Consider the following 16,399-nt stretch of genomic DNA (forward strand, 5'->3'; position numbering starts at 1 on the left):
AGAATGGATTAGGTCACAGTCTGAGGTCCTCATTTTAACTCAAAACACCTCTTTTAAGTTCCTTTCCACAAATCAAGTAGTGGAGGACTCCATCCCCCAGAGAAGCAAGCTCTTCATCCCAAATTCCTGGGATTCTCACCCCACAATCTGCTGGGAAACAGGAGATAGGCAGGTGACATAATAAAAAAAACCTTTGGCTTCAGCAATTCTAGAACCTGGCCTGAAAAAGCCAGGCCTAAACTTAAACCGCCTTCAACATCTCTGGGTACACACCAAAACCTACTTAACTAGCTCCCAGCTGTAAGAACAACAAGCCCCGCCCCCATTCTAAACTAGCCAATCCAAACTGCCAGGATCTGTTGCGTGGCGCCTTCTGGGATTTGTAGGCTCCGGAGGCAGGCTTTCCCTTCAGTTTATGACTACAATTCCCAGCAGCCACCTGGCTCCAAGGTCGGGTTCAGTCTCTGAGGGTGGACCCCAGAGCAAACCAGGGGGCGGGTTCTCGCCCCTCCCAGACGTGATCCGAACCGGTGCTGGGGGTGCAGGCCGGCGATTCCCACGTGGTGCACTTTCTCGGGATTAACGGGTTAGGTTCTCCCTAACTTAACCTGCCTGTGGGCCCGCTGCGGGAAAAGATGCCGAAGATCAAGTCGGGGGCGAGCGTCCGTCGCCGCGAGCGGCAACAACAACGCCGGGAACTGAAGAGCGCCGGAGGTGGGGACAGCCGAGGAGCTGGGTCGAGTCAGGTCTTCCGGCAGGACCAAGCCCGGGGCGAGGACGGAGATGTGGGTCGGGACAGTGAGACTGGGCGGGATTCCCGATCCGGGAGCGCAAGTCCTAGGTTTCCCCGAGCGCCGGCCACAGGCCCGGCGCGCCGCCCTCTCGCTTCCTTTTCAGCAGAAGGGGAGGACTTAGTTTATCAATCCTAGCTTGATGTTTGGTTCTTCTCGGCACAGAAATCTTCCCTCAACTCTCCTACTTTCTTTTCAGGGACAGTCTAATATTTGATTTTAGGAAATTAAGGCTGTTTCATGTTTTCTTACAGGACTCATGTTCAACACGGGCATTGGGCAGCACATTTTGAAAAATCCTCTCATTGTTAACAGCATTATCGATAAGGTGGGTGTGGAATAGGAAAGGGAGAGTTATTGGGTAATTCATTTTATTTTTAGGAATATCTAAGCACGGAAAGGATGTCAGGCACCAATTAGATGCTGTATAAATACCTGTTGGATGAATTGAAGAATTGTGTAGGATTGACAAGCTGTCTTCAGTATGATTTGCTTCATTCTGTGGATCTCGGTTTCTCTGGACTCCAAATTCTTTTGTCTTTCTGTAGAGTATTTACTTCTTAGCTTGACATTTCTACTTGTTGCATTCCAGATTATTATTCTTCTATTCCAAATCACTTTTTTCTAGGCACCATCTATCACTGTTAATTTTTATTTACTCCATAGCTTAAAAATGTGTCTGAACCTTTGAAAGTTTGTTTCCCAGAGAAACTTAAGTGGTATAAGGCAATGCCACATTGGAGTATATTTCCTGTCTGGGTTATCGATCTTACCTTACTGTTTTAGATGATTGAGCGCTAAGACATGAAACTTAGGTTGTGCAAATTACTTTCATGTTGCAAAGGAAGCATCTTGAAGCTGTTGAAAGAACATGAATTTACACTAGGATCTCATCTTGACGTGGTGTCATTTGCAGAATGAGAGCTGGCTTTATTTTTAACATTTTTTTTTTTTTGGCTGCACCCACAGCATATGGAGGTTCCACAGCTAGAGACTGAATCCGAGCCACAGCTGTGACGTATCGGCTGTGGCAACACCTGATCTTTAAGCCACTGTGCCACAGCGGGAACTCCCTATTTTTAACATTTTTGGCTTACAGATTCCTTTGAGCATCTCCTAGAAGCCATGGAATCAGAATACTGTAGCTGTGTGCATACAGATACCCAGATTTATGTACAATTTCTAGATACTCCTGTATCCCTGAAACCGTACAAGGATGTAAAATTGAGAGATCCTAGTACAACATGCTGTGGTTCTCAGGCAAGGTCATCATTTTGACCTTTCCAGTTTGAAGCTGGTGGTAACAGAGTTGGTAACTTGATGCTTTTGGAATCATTTCAAAGCTAGAAAGCAGAGTGCCACTCTCAGAACGAACTGCTCTTCCTGTTTTTCCGACACCTAACTTTTCTGACTCCTAACTATTGCCCCAAATTAGAAGTGTTAGATTTCCACTTGCATCTAATGTTAATGAGATGATTTAGTTAAGCGCATAGGTCATGAAGGAATCACCTAAAAATGAAATGAGAATAAAGATCTCCTAACTGAGCACTTTTGAGTAAAGATATTCAGATGTAAATTAAATTATGTGTTCAGATGAGCCTGTAAATCTAAAGTGGTTGTGCTTGCTTGCAGGCTGCCTTGAGACCAACTGATGTGGTGTTGGAAGTTGGACCTGGAACTGGCAATATGACTGTAAAGTTGCTAGAAAAGGCAAAAAAGGTAAAAAGAGGATTTAATTTTTGGTATCAGAAATGGCTATGGAGCAAGCTCAGGTGGTTTACAAATATGGATCTATTTGAATTAATTGCTGTTATTTTAACAGTAATTCTTGCTCCTTTGCTATAAATGTTATCTGATATGAGTGAGACAGGTAAAGGGGGTCAAAAGGTACAAACTTAACAGAGTTCCCCTTGTGGCTCAGTGGGTTAAGAGCTTGACTAATTTCCATAAGGATATGGGTTTGATCCCTGGCCTCCATCAGTGGGTTAAGGATCCAGTGTGGCCACTAGCTGTGCTGTAGGTCACAGATGCAGCTTGGATCCTGCATTGCTATATCTGTGGCATAGGCCGGCAGCTGCAGCTCTGACTTGATACCTAGCCTGGGAACTTCCACATGCTGCAGGTGCAACCCTAAAGAGGAAAAAAAAAAAAAAAAGATAAAACTTCAAGTTATAAAATAAGTCCTAGGGATGTAATGAATAGCATGGTGCCTATAGTTAACAATACTGTATAGTATATTTTAAAGTTGCTAAAGAGAGTAAAAATTCTCATCACAAGAAAAAAAATTTGTAATTATGTGGTGATGAATGTTAAACTTATCTTGCAATGTATATACATATAATGAATTACATTGTATACCTAAAGCTAATATAAAGTTATATGTCTGTTAGATCTCAACTTTTCAAAATGGATTAAAAGATAAGGAAAATATGGGATATACTAGTCAGGAAAGCAAACCACATTAGGTATTTCAGTACAGGGAATTTAATATAGGGAACTGGTTATGTAATTGTTAGAGGACTAAAGGAATAAAATGGGAATACTGAGGTATCCCAAGAATAGTAATTACAAAGAGCTACCACCTCTAGGCTCAAGTAAACAAAGCCAGGAGGTTGGACTTATTGGAACTTTGGAGACATATTGGGGAAATTAAAAAAAAGAAAAAAAAAAAAACTTTGGAGATGATCTTAAGAGCTGGAGCATGGGTCTCTGAGATAAGGTTGCTGCTACCTTGTCTCCTGTCTGACCCAGTTCCAATTAAATGAAACCATTGTCATGTCTTGTGGTGGAAGTAGAAAGCATGTTTTAAAGAACTCATCTAAGGAGGGTTTAATGAACACACTAATTACAAAATGCGGGAATGTTGTTGAGGGGACTGAAGGGACTATTTACAAAATGCAGGAATGCTGTTAAGTAAGCATTGGTGAAAAACCTGGGGACTAGCAACAGCAGGAAAGTTACCAAGACCTCAAGAGGCCGGAGGAGGGAACTGTTATTGGAGGCCAGTAAGAGTGGGAGCCTTTGAACAGGAGGCACTCATAGCAGTACACAGCCACTGCCAGAACTCGTGCAAGGCATGAGCAGGCAATAGAAATTACTCATTCTCTCCCCTTGCAGCCTGCTGGTGCCTTCCCAACCAGAAGTCAAGGGGCAAGGGAGCTGGACTGTATCACCCTGCAGGCACAGAGAAAGCTGGAGAATGGATCTGGGAGCTAAACAGGCCCATTTACCTACTTTGTAGACATGATCTTCCTAGAAGTCAGTAAAACCTCAGCTTTTTTTTTTTAGCCACCCTGCAGTCAAATGGAATTCCTAGGTCAAGGATCAAATCTGAGCCATGGTTGCAACCTAAGCCTCAGCTGTGGCAATGCTGGATCCTTAACTCACTGTGCCAGGCCGGCATTAAACCTGTGACCCAGGGCTCCCAAGCCACTGATCCTGTTGTGCTACAGCCAGAACTCCATAGCTTTTGAATTTTGAGTTAAAATTTCAGCCTATCTGGTGTCCCTTTTTATTTACTTGAGAAGTTATCTGTGCTCTGTGTTCTAGATCTTAGTAGAGGAGAGAAGTGATATACTCATTCTGAATGCTTTTAGGACATTTACTTTGACTACAAAGACATATTGTGTGTATATATATATATGTATTTTTTTTTTCATCATTTGTTGAGTTACAAAGCATGGGGCCATATAAACACAAAAATTCTGTCAGTTATTTGGGTAGAACTCTCTCTCCCATAGTCTAATTTTCTGAGTAGTGTTTTTTGTTGTTCTTCCCTTAACCCCACCCCGTTCCCACATTTTATAAATAGTCTTGTCATTGAACTCTCTTCAAATAAGTTCTTTAAAATGTGTTGGTGGAGTATAAGTGAGGAAATATTGATGGTAGAGTAGGAAATAAGTTTAATTCATTTCAGTCATTTAAGAGTTACTATTGAGATAAGAAAAGATTTATACTCCATAATTAACCTAAATTTTTTTTTTTTTTAATTTAGGTAATTGCCTGTGAACTTGACCCAAGGCTGGTAGCTGAACTTCACAAAAGAGTTCAGGGCACGTAAGTATACATAATAGAACTAAAGTGCATTTCAGTCTCATGAAACAGTATTTTTTTTTTTTTGTCTTTTTGCTTTTACGTGAGCCACTCCCGCAGCATATGGAGGTTCCCAGGCTAGGGGTCTAATCGGAGCTGTAGCTGCCAGCCTACGCCAGAGCCACAGCAACTTGGGATCCAAGCCGCGTCTTTGATCTACACCACAGCTCACGGCAACGCCAGATTGTTAACCCACTGAGCAAGGGCAGGGACCGAACCCACCACCTCATGGTTCCTAATCGGATTCGTTAACCACTGCGCCATGACGGGAACTCCACAATATTCTTTTTAATTGCTTTTTTTCCTTATTATCAGGCCTTTGGCTAGCAGACTCCAAGTAATGGTGGGTGATGTGTTGAAAACGGATTTGCCATTCTTTGATGCTTGTGTGGCAAATTTGCCTTATCAGGTATGTTTTCAAATTGTAGGAAATGTTATACTAAATGGTTCTCTGGTGTGTCTATCCCAGAAATAACTAGTTAATTCTCTTACAGATCTCCTCTCCTTTTGTCTTCAAGCTGTTGCTGCACCGACCTTTTTTCAGGTTTGTGACAAGACCAGAGTTACTGCTTCATCTCAGAAAAAAATGACAGTTTAGGTCATGAACACAGATAGCCAAAGATTAAGGTTAATTCAGCTGAAAAACTACTGGAAAATGTGTTTTGTTGAAAATATCTATTTATCTGGTGCTCTCTCTCTGTCTCTTTCAATTGATAGAGTTATTGAGGGAGGGGAGGTAGAAGTCATGCTTCTGAGACCAGGTGGCCTTCTCTTATTTTCTCATGCTCGTGCCATTAGCCCCAGTCAGACTTTTTATTATTGTAAGTCTAGTTTCTTACAGTGGCCTCCTGCTGGTTTCTAGTACAGTCTTACCAGTGATTTTCAAACTGCAGATCAAAAACTCCTTAGTTGTTATAAAATAAATTTAATGAGTCGTGATTGTCATTTTTAAAAAAGTGACACAGAATAGCACATATCAATGCATGTGATCCAGGTGATTATAGTTTCATGAATCTTTTGTTTGAGTTACTTAAACACACATGCATACAGATATTTGGGATCAAGGTTGCACTGTCAAATGTATTTCCTTTTTTTTGGCTCTGCCCTTAGCATGTGGAAGTTCCTGGGTGAGGGATCAAACCCTCACCTTCCCATTGCAACAGCTCAGGTTACTGCTGCTGCGATACTGCCAGATCCTTAACCTACTGTGCCACACGGGAACTTCCATCAGATATATTTCTTAGTGTGACTTACTGTCAAAAAAGTTTGAAAATCAAATCCTAGCTCTGAAGGTGCTCCTCTGCTGTTAAGGAGCCTCCCCCTTGCTTCCTGAATGAAAAGACCACTTCCCTTAAACTGTTAAGTCAGGAGGACTGATGTCATGGCTTGTTTCTCTTGCCTCAGCTCTTCTAGAAGGATGTTTACTACTCTCTGAATACAGTTTGGCTACTGAGCCAATTTTGTTTGCTTGGGTTTTGTTTTCCCTAGAAGGGGTGATGGAATAGTGCCGATGCTTTCTCATCTGATCATTGAGGGCTTACATTTGCAAGGAGTTAGAGTGCAGCCATTAGACAGTGAAAAAACAAAGCCTACTGCATTATTTTGTGGTATTAAAGCTCAGGCTGAAAGTGTACTCCTCCCTTCTTACCAGCTAGATTAATTATGAGTAACCACAGATACTGCTTTGCTCTATTTCCCACCTAAGAAAATTCATTGGAGTTAATATACTTTTGTAGTTGAAAATGACTGTTTTCCTTATTCTTTCCTGCTGTCTTTTCAGATGTGCTATACTTATGTTTCAAAGAGAATTTGCTCTCCGACTAGTTGCAAAACCTGGAGATAAATTATACTGCAGACTCTCAATTAATACTCAACTGTTAGCACGTGTGGACCATCTAATGAAAGTAAGTGACTATAGTTGAAATAATGTGGCTTAACTCATCCTTGAGCATCTAGCTGTGCCTTCTGTGAGGAGAGTGTATTTGATTACTATTTAAAGTTGTTTTTGAGAAGACTACTTAAACATATTGTTTTTAATAGGTTGGAAAGAATAACTTCAGACCACCTCCCAAGGTAGAATCCAGTGTTGTACGGATAGAACCTAAGAATCCACCACCACCTATCAATTTTCAGGTGAGTTTAAAATACTAGATCATTCAGTAAAAGGGAAAAAAGTCCAAGCTGGAAGATATGTATCTATAGCAGCAGAAAAATACTACATCAATCTAAATGTGAAAATAGGGAGTTCCTGTTGTGGCTCAGTGGTTTCATACTCTTTTGGGAGGGAGTGTAATCTAATGTATACTTTTTTGAAGAACAAACTGACAATAAATGTCAAATTTAAAATGTTTAGGCTATTGGAGTTCCTGTCTTGGCACAGTGGAAACAAATCCGACTAGGAACCATGAGGTTGTAGGTTCAATCCCTGGCCTTGCTCAGTGGGTTAAGGATCTGGCATTGCCGTGAGCTGTGGTGTAGGTCGCAGACGCGGTTCGAATCTGGCGTTGCTGTGGCTGTGGCCGTAGACTGGCAGCAACAGCTCTGATTCGACCCCTAGCCTGGGAACCTCCATATGCTGTGGGTGCAGCCCTAAAAAAACAAAAGACAAAAGACAAAAAAAAAAATTAAAAATAAAATAAAATAAATGTTTAGGCTATTTAGGCTTAATTATTCTCAAAATCCTACAAAAATACTTGTAGAAGCACATGTGTGTTTGTATTATTTAGAGTAGACAAACTGAAGTGAAAAATAACCTTTAAAACCTCAGTGGGGAGTTCCCGTTGTGGCTCAATGGTAACGAACCTGACTAGTATCCAAGAGGATGCAGGTTCAATTCCTGGCCTTGTTCAGTGGGTTAAGGATCCAGTGTTGCTGTGAGCTGTGGTGTAGGTCATAGAAGCAGCTCAGATCTGGCATTGCTGTGGCTGTGGTATAGGCTGGCAGCTGCAGCTCTGATTCAACCCCTAGCCTGGGAACTTCCATATGCTGCCAGTGTGCCTGTGAAAAAAAAAGGAAAAAAGAAAAAAAAAATTGAGGGTAAAATATTCATAAGGTGCACAAAAGTGTGAAAATCAACTATACATCCTATTTTTGCATCTGTGCCAGCCAGATCAAGCTACAGCACATTTTTATTACTCCAGAAGGTTCCTTGCAGTTTTGCTTATTAAGACAGAATAGTATCTAGCTGATATGGGCAAGGTTTGATATTTTGTAAGAAAATATCCATCAACTGTTTCAGGAATGGGATGGCCTAGTAAGGATCACCTTTGTTAGGAAAAACAAGACACTGTCTGCTGCATTTAAGTAAGTATTTTACTGATTTATAATGTATGAAGGATCAGTGCTTCAGGTATTGTGCTAAGTGCTAGAATTTGGTCCTTTTCATGAACAGAACCCTAAAAACATGATCCATGACCAGACCTTTTAATTAACCTAATTTTTAACTTTGTACTTTGGGAGGCAGATTTTAATGAAGAAAGTTCCTAAAGTTGGGAATTACATCAGGTTTTTTGGTAGAATTTGGGGGGGTGGAAATGACCATGTAGCTGCCTAGTTTTTCCTTGGAAAAATGAAGTGATGGACACTTTCCACATTTTTAGAAGATTCATGGCATTTTAACTTGGAAAAATATAATGGCAATTTGGGGTCCAAGGTCAAGAGAAAGGTAAAAGCCACAATGAAAAAAAATTTTTTTGAGATGATGTTTTGTGAAGAGTCTAGAACTTAAGAATGTAAGAGATATTTATCATTAGGAGTTATTTTTTAAATATTAGTTTGCAATTATTTAATACATTTAAATATTTAACACCCTTTTAAGTTCCTTAATTTTGCCATATGAATCACAGATTTTATCTTACAATAAGCTTAAAGGCGATTTGTGAGTAATAATAGTGATGTCATTTCTGTATGTTACATAGGTCAAGTGCGGTGCAACAGCTATTGGAAAAAAACTACAGAATTCACTGTTCGGTCCATAATATTGTAAGCAGAAAATATTTCTGTTGTTTCAATAATTTGTTTGAAAATGTCCCTCTATTTCTTATTCTATTTCATCTATTATTATAAGATTCTTAATTTTGAACATTTCATAGGATCCTTAAAAGACAGTATGTCATGTCTAACTAGTACGACTAGAACAGGACAGTGCTGCTGTGTATTTTGCAGAATAGATCTGAGCAACCTTGAATATTCAACTCCATCCTCTGTTAACTACTGACACTTCTTTTTTTTCTAGCCAGAAAAATTTTCAGTTGACTCATCATTTTCCCAAAGTTTTAAGCATGGGTAGCTTACTCAGCTTAAAATAATCATGTACCATTTGTTAGCCTTTGAATTGTGGCCATCCCTTCTTGCTTGTTCACGTAGCAATTACAATTTTAAAGTTAGTTTTCTCAGTGACTTTTTTTTAATACCCACAAACTTAAATAATTAGTATAAAGTATGGAATGAATAGCAGATTTCCAGTTGTGAACTTCATGTCTTTATTATCTTTGCAACATTTTCTTTAACTAATTGTGTGTGCATACACAGACACACCTCTACATAATTACTGTGATGTTTGATGATTTCTTAGTTCTTTCAAAGTAAAGAGCGGACAGATAAAAACAAATTTTCTTTGTAATTTCTTACTCAAATCTTAATATGGTTTAATATACCACACTGCTATATGCATTTTCTCTTTTCTGAATAGTCTTTGAACATCTGCCTGTGTAGGAAATAGTAAACTGGATTAAGAAAAATTTTTGGATGAAGGATGTTAAGTATGAAATATTTAATATTTTCAAGCGTTGGAGGCCACCTCTGAGAACTAGCTGGTCAAATGAAATCTGTGCCAAGAAAATGCTATTTTTAAAAGAGTAACAATTGCTTTAAAATTTATAGTTCCCTTCGTGGCTCAGTGGTAATGAACCCAACTAGGATCCATGAGGACACAGGTTCAATTCCTGGCCTCGCTCAGTGGGTTAAGGATCTGGCATTGCCATGAGCTGTTGGGTAGGGTAGGTTGCAGACAGGCTTGCCCATTGCTATGGTGTAGGTTGGCAGCTACAGCTCCGATTTGACCTGTAGCCTGGGAAATTCCATATGTTGTGGGTGTGGCCCTATAAAGACCAAAAATAGAAAAAAAATTAGTTTATAGCTTTACTTTATGTGTTATGAAGTACTTTGTGAAGCCTGAAAGGTAACCATTTCAGAATTTTTAGGAAAAAGGGCAATATACATGATTAAGTCACTCAGGGTCATCTGAGTATTTGGTATGTGCTAAGGATCTACCACTTAATTTGATATCCAAGTCCTGCACAAATTGGCTTTCCAAAACTATGATGAACAGATAGTGACTATTTTATTATTTGCTGAACTAAAAAAAAGAGTCAAGGTGACTTCATTAAAGATATGTTGTTCATTTATTCTGAATCTTATATTGATAGATAATACCAGAAGATTTCAGCATAGCAGATAAAATACAGCAAATCCTAACCAGCACAGGTTTTAGTGACAAGCGGGCCCGTTCCATGGACATAGATGACTTCATCAGGTAATTACAATTTTCTTTTCCTACATGTTTACATTTCTTTACTGTCATACTTTCAGATTAGAGATTTAAAGGCTTTTAAGCGGTATAAGGTGCTACCTGGGAGTTATTGCATAGCACTTCCATGACATGGAGTAGTATTTGGTGTAAAAAGATGGAGGCTAGTTAGCTGCAGCAGAATGAACATTTTCCTTAAGAATAGTCCAAGCCTGGAGATAACCTCTGTGGCAATGTCTTGTGGTCTATCTGCTCCTCTCCAGCCCCCTCCCCCAACTCCCATTCAGAGTCTCAATAGTTTGCCTCTTCAAAAGTAGCCTGTAAGGTAGAATCATAATACATATAGTTAGAGCTTTCTTTTTTTGTTATTGAGTAGCTAATAATTATGAAATAATATTGGTTACAGTCATATCTGGTTATCATTTCTGATTGGCTCTGTAATGTAGTAACTTGTTTTATACACTGAGGCAGTTCTACACACCTGAAGTAAAAGAAGGGTGTTATAATTATCTGGGCAGTGTAATCCAAAATTAATTTTCCTTGGATTGAACAAATAAATCTTAGGAAAGGAGAGCAAGGTGTCAAATTACCCAGGTAATTATTGTTTTCATTGTTTTTAAGTATTTGCACTTTGATTTCCTGATAAGCCATAAATTTTTGACTGTTTAGCCAATTCATTTTTGAAGCTTCCATGGTCTAGAGGCTGAAAAACAGAGGGTAGATTGTTATAAAAGTCATTGGTTTGACTTCTCTGTTAGAAACACAGTTGTTTGTAACTAAGACAGTGTTTCTGTTTTATTGGCAGCCTAGTAGCATTACTGAGTCTTTCTTTATTACCTGTTAATCCTAGGAGTTGAATTCCTAAGCGCCTGTCTTTCCTTTTCAGATATCTTAACTGATCTTGATGGTTCCTATGGGCCATCCTGAAAATAATCTCAGGAAGGTCTAAATAGAAATATTTCATTTTATTTTCCTTCAGTCTTATTAATTTTCTTCAAGGTTTTACTGAGCATGAAGTTTGCTAACTAGGATCTGCTAAGTACATAGGTATCCAGAGAGAAGCAGTGTGCAGTATTTGAACCTCAACAGTAAGTTCAGAGGAAGAATGGACACCTATTAGCCGTTCATCTCTCTTCTGCCTCTAATTCCAGATAGCTTCACTTTTACTCACATTGAAATGGAACAAATGCCAGTGTGCTTAGGTCAGGGATAGTATAGGTCTAAGATCATTTTAGGTAAGTTAATCGTGCCTTTAAGACATAGGCTATGATAGAAGAGACACCAAAGTGATGTGGTTTTAACCAATATATATCACATAAATTTAGCTAAAGAATAGTTTCTTTAATAACTAGTGCTGGAGTGACTGGGCTTGCTTCATGTTTTTGCTAATGTATGTTTTAGAATTCATGGTATAGGGACTATGTATGCACTGTTACTTGCTACAAATTAGCATTTCAATTCCATCTCATTTTGATTTCTTTTTCCAGACTGCTACATGGATTCAATGCAGAAGGTATCCATTTTTCTTAGGTATCTGCAACAAAGAAGTCTTCAAATTCAAGAGAAGAAAGTGGAATTATATATTCTTAGTAATGTAAGATGAACTATGCTTGAACACTTATGTGCTTGACTATTTTTGATTTACAGTTGTCACCATTTATTACTCTGAATTTTTAAGGAAATCAGTTCTAAGTATCCAAGGATTTTGGGGGGGGGGGCTTGATTTTAATAAATAAGGAAGGACCCAGTTTATACATGATAATCTTCAAGTTCAAGAGCCGCAGACACGCACAACTTTACACTTAAGATTATTTCTAACAGTGTATTGCATAAATGTTACATTTCTATTTTCTATGTTATATATTACTGCGAAGATCTAATTTTTTAGGTTTTTAGCTCTTTATTCCTTTGTCCAAGTCATAAAAAAGTCAAACTATGCTTAGTCACATAGTCCCCATACCATTTCTTCTTGTTAGTCATTTGTATAGTAAAGCATTTATTTCTTAAAATGTTATTTTGCTTCTCTCATTCTTTCTGTTTACCCTATAAACATCAGGGTTCTCTGTAAGCCTGAGTCTGCTACCGCCACCGTGTGGTGCCAGGCACATTACTGCTGGGCTTGATTCCTTACTTGTGAAATGAGGATGATGCTCAACTAGAATGAAATGAACTCTAAGACTCTATGTTTTTTTTTCTTGGGGAGTCATAATAGGTTTAACAAAATTTCAAAGGGTTTTTAGAAATCAAAACTGGCTTTAAAGTTCTATGCTTTTCAGTTTCAAAAAAACCCAAAAACCCCAACCAGCCATTTTGCCACAGTCACATGTTCTCAGTACTTTTTTACATATCTGATGCTTAGTTTTAAGCTATTGTTAAAATGTTAGGTTTGGAGTTCCTGTCATGGCACAGCAGAAACAGTCCGACTAGGAACCATGAGGTTGTGGGTTCCATCCCTGGCCTTTCTCAGTGGGTTAAGGATCTGGCATTGCCGTGAGCTGTAGTGGAGGTCGCAGACACAGCTCAGATCTGGCATTGCAATGGCCATGGTGTAGGCCGGCAGCTGTAGCTCCAATTAGACCCTTAGCCTGGGAACCTCCATATGCTGTGGGTGCGGCCCTAAAAGGACCAAAAAACAAAACAAAACAAAAAAAAGGACTAAACTGTTAGGTTGAGAATTTAATAGATGTCATAAATGTCTTAATTAGCTACACTGTTTAAATCATTATCAGCAATATACTAAATATTGTTAATGTCTTATAACAGATTTATATAGCTGATTTCTTTAATATAAGGAGATTAATAAAAATATTTTCAATGATATTTGGCTTTCTTTATACCTAACTTAATAGGAGTGTTTCCAATTATTTTAACAAAGGTTCACTGAGTGCACGTAGAAAGGAAGATAGATGTTTGCCAAAACATGTTTTTAGAAATCTGGCTTCAAAGTGATGTATTAAATATTCCTATGTAACTAAAATAATGTATTATTTTTAGTTATTAATAGGGATATCAGATTTCAAGTCTGAGAAAGAATGTTTAACCCAGATCCAAAAAATGTAAGTTATTCTTTAAATAATAGCTGCATAAAGCCACTTTTGTTACATAAATACTACATAAACCTTAAGGTTTTTTTCAAAATTTCACAAACTGTTTACTTTGCAAACTTCACTTGTACCATCTCTATTCTTAAAGGAAAATTTAAGATTTAATTCACATTTCTATTTCCCTGTCCCTTATGAACTGCTGAGTTTTAGTCCCTTTTATAGCCTTCAGATTTCCCTATTTGTAAAACTGAAGAATGGATTATACTACCAATAATTTTTTCTGGTACTAATTTTTTAATATACCTTGAATATGAATCAAAATGAAGCTATTATATTTTAAGGCAGCATATTTGAATATGAGGAGACCTTCCAGAGATAGTACCTTTCTAATTTAAGTAATAAATTAAGACTAATCTCTTGTGCTTTAAAATGAGCAAATTCACATATCTCTTTATTGCCCTTTGAAGGTCAGTTAGGCTCAGAAACTACCTTTTTCAAACAGCTTCTATAAGGTCAATAGTAACTGTTCTCCATTCTTCCTCTTCTTGAAATAAACACAAATAGAATATATCTTACAGCTGCAAGAAAACCTGAGTCCCTTCCAAAAACAAAAGTGATTGTATTGAAGTAAACTGTCTCTAAAACTCATTCCATATATTTAATTTATTAATAATAAGCACACTGTGAAAATCTACATTTGTCCTAGGTTTCAAGTTTACAGAGGAGCTTTTCACCATGGTGTTAGGATTTCCCACAACTACCCTCTGAGTTCTATGGACAGTGAAGTTAGGGAATCTGGCTCATATGACTCTCTATTCATTGCTTCCCTTTAGCCCATACAAATGAGCTGGTAGTTCCCCGGAGTAAATCAAAGCAAGGTATCCTTGGGAGACTTTCTGTTGTTGTTAATGTACTTCCTAGACACTATCATGGGAACTGAGAGAAAACTCCTAGAGAGAGAAATCTTTTAACAAAATATTTACATGAAAAGTGGCCAGTTTTCTTCCTTGGAATAGCAATCTGTAAAAATAAGAGCCACCATTAAAAAGTAGCATGCCCTTGACCAAATTTATTGGTGAGAATGTGGAGATTCTCACCCAATAATGGTGAAACATCATACATTAGGTAATGGGTAGAGCTTGGGTTAGATCTGCCTTTTAAGGCAAAGTCAACTTTTTAGTGTAAATCCTTTTTCTAGAGAGTTATGTACTGTCTACATTTAGCGTAAACTAACTTCTATTATGGACTACTTTCAATGTACATGTTCATGCATCAGAAGCCAATTTCCTTTAACAGTACATTTAAAGGGTATATTTTGGGGTGCTAATGGATACTTCAACTTAAGTAATGGTATAGGTACAGATCAAACTGCACTATTAATCTTGTTGATACCACACTGGAACACACACTGTATATATATGTATTATCCTAAGATAAAACTCTTCTCAGAATTTTATTACTTTTTATTATACACCAACTAGTTTATATTTTAGTTCTTTACAAAGAAAATGCTAAGAAAATCATAACCATGTTGTATTGTTTTAAAATCATAATTCCAGACTTTTTTACATATAAGATGGAATGGTCCAGCAGCTATGTCCACTGTCACAGACTTTAGTTCCATTCAATGATATGGCACATCCTGCAAAATCAACTAGTCACACACAAAAAATGTCTCAATTACAGTAAAAATGTACACACAATCAAGGTAATTTACACTGACAAATAAGGAATGTAATTTATCTTGGCTGTGCTTCAGAAATTTAGGGTCAATAGCCTTAGTCAGGCACAAAGCAGGAAGAGGTGAGCACAGCTGTCCCTAGGAGTGGGCAAGGTATGTACAATCACTGATGAGGTATGCATGCACAGAAAGAATTTAAAACTGCTCAGTCCTGCTATGAAAACTGAACTGAGTTAAAAGGAAATGCTGTGGCTTCCCCCTACTATTCAGCTCTGGATCAAGTCCACAATCTTACTTCATCATACAGAAGATAAAATTGGCAAGGATCTCCAAAAGTAAATCACTATTTGGGTAAATGAAGCAAAATGTTTCACTATTCCCAAATCTTGGTTGTGCATCTTGGAGTAGAAGCATTTTTTAGACAAAGGAGTGTTTCACAAAATTGAAATGTCATTCAGGTGAAGAGACAAGACATTTTCCACAGACACTTAAAATTTCAAACTGTCAAATGGCCCTTATAGCTGAACCATTGTATGTTACAGTAGCGAGGGTTCCAGGGATCTGTTAGCAGCAAATGCTGATTTAAAGGGCACGGGGTCTTTTTGGGTTGATTTGCTTGCTGGCCTGTTCTTCCTCTTGTAGAGCTGCACGAAAAGATTTCACTTTATCTTGAAAAAGAAAAGAACAGGGGAATAAGTATTGCATTACATGCAATGGTAGTACACAGCTTTTATGGGTCCTATCAAGTTAGCGCTCTTATTTCACAACATTAACTCAGGATTTTTCTTGTTGTTGTTTGTTGTCCAGAAACTAAGAACTAAATACAATGCTCAACAAGCAACAGATTTCCACTAGATTTGGCACATTCTACAGTATTCAATTTTAACTTATTTGAATTCCTTTTTGCAGTGTATACAGGCTATATATGTATGTTAAAAAAGACATTTTTTCTCTCAATATTATGAAATATCTACTCCTATTTTTTAATTTTTTTGCTATCTCTGGCTCCCCCTTGGCATACGTATGGCCAGGGATCAAATCTGCACAGCAGTGCTCCCAAGATGCCACTGATCCTGTTGTGCTAGAGTGGGAACTCCTCTTAATTCTTATTTTACCTTTTTAAGCTATGAAACTTAAAAAAAAATTTTTTTTTTTTCACTTTTGGACGCCCTGTAGCATATGGAGCTCCTGGGCCAGGGATCAGATCCGAGCCATAGCTTGACCTAAGCTGAAGCTGTGGCAACGCTGGATCCTTAACCCATTG

At 38.1% G+C, this 16,399-nt stretch overlaps 2 protein-coding genes across 5 annotated transcripts in view; one reads left to right on the forward strand and one right to left on the reverse strand.

Annotated features, from left to right (window-relative positions):
• The first annotated feature begins 429 nt into the window (after positions 1 to 429).
• DIMT1 (DIM1 rRNA methyltransferase and ribosome maturation factor) lies at positions 430 to 12,424 on the forward strand. Its single transcript, XM_047754162.1, has 12 exons — positions 430 to 714; positions 1,046 to 1,119; positions 2,424 to 2,510; positions 4,786 to 4,847; positions 5,199 to 5,292; positions 5,378 to 5,427; positions 6,664 to 6,787; positions 6,924 to 7,016; positions 8,122 to 8,186; positions 8,801 to 8,864; positions 10,310 to 10,416; positions 11,898 to 12,424. Exons 1-12 carry the CDS (start codon positions 636 to 638, stop codon positions 11,938 to 11,940), a joined length of 942 nt encoding a protein of 313 aa, XP_047610118.1. The 5' UTR covers positions 430 to 635; the 3' UTR covers positions 11,941 to 12,424.
• Positions 12,425 to 14,102: 1,678 nt separating this feature from the next.
• KIF2A (kinesin family member 2A) overlaps positions 14,103 to 16,399 on the reverse strand; it is an 80,550-nt gene continuing 78,253 nt past the window's right edge. For all 4 annotated transcript variants that reach the window (XM_047754466.1, XM_047754442.1, XM_047754387.1 and 1 more), the window contains one exon: positions 14,103 to 15,803. In XM_047754466.1, the coding sequence (XP_047610422.1) occupies positions 15,718 to 15,803 (86 nt within the window). In that variant the 3' untranslated portion in view covers positions 14,103 to 15,717. The remainder of the gene's footprint in view (positions 15,804 to 16,399) is intronic.

The sequence above is a fragment of the Phacochoerus africanus genome, chromosome 1, assembly GCF_016906955.1.
Source record: "Phacochoerus africanus isolate WHEZ1 chromosome 1, ROS_Pafr_v1, whole genome shotgun sequence".
NCBI classification, from domain to species: domain Eukaryota; kingdom Metazoa; phylum Chordata; class Mammalia; order Artiodactyla; family Suidae; genus Phacochoerus; species Phacochoerus africanus.

Excerpts from the sequence above, each read along its gene's own strand:
- DIMT1 (XM_047754162.1), top strand. The coding sequence starts at position 636 with ATGCCGAAGATCAAGTCGGGGGCGAGCGTCCGTCGCCGCGAGCGGCAA. Across the intron at positions 8,865-10,309 it reads ACTGTTCGGTCCATAATATT|ATAATACCAGAAGATTTCAG; the intron begins GTAAGCAGAAAA and ends TTATATTGATAG. Across the intron at positions 10,417-11,897 it reads GACATAGATGACTTCATCAG|ACTGCTACATGGATTCAATG; the intron begins GTAATTACAATT and ends TTCTTTTTCCAG.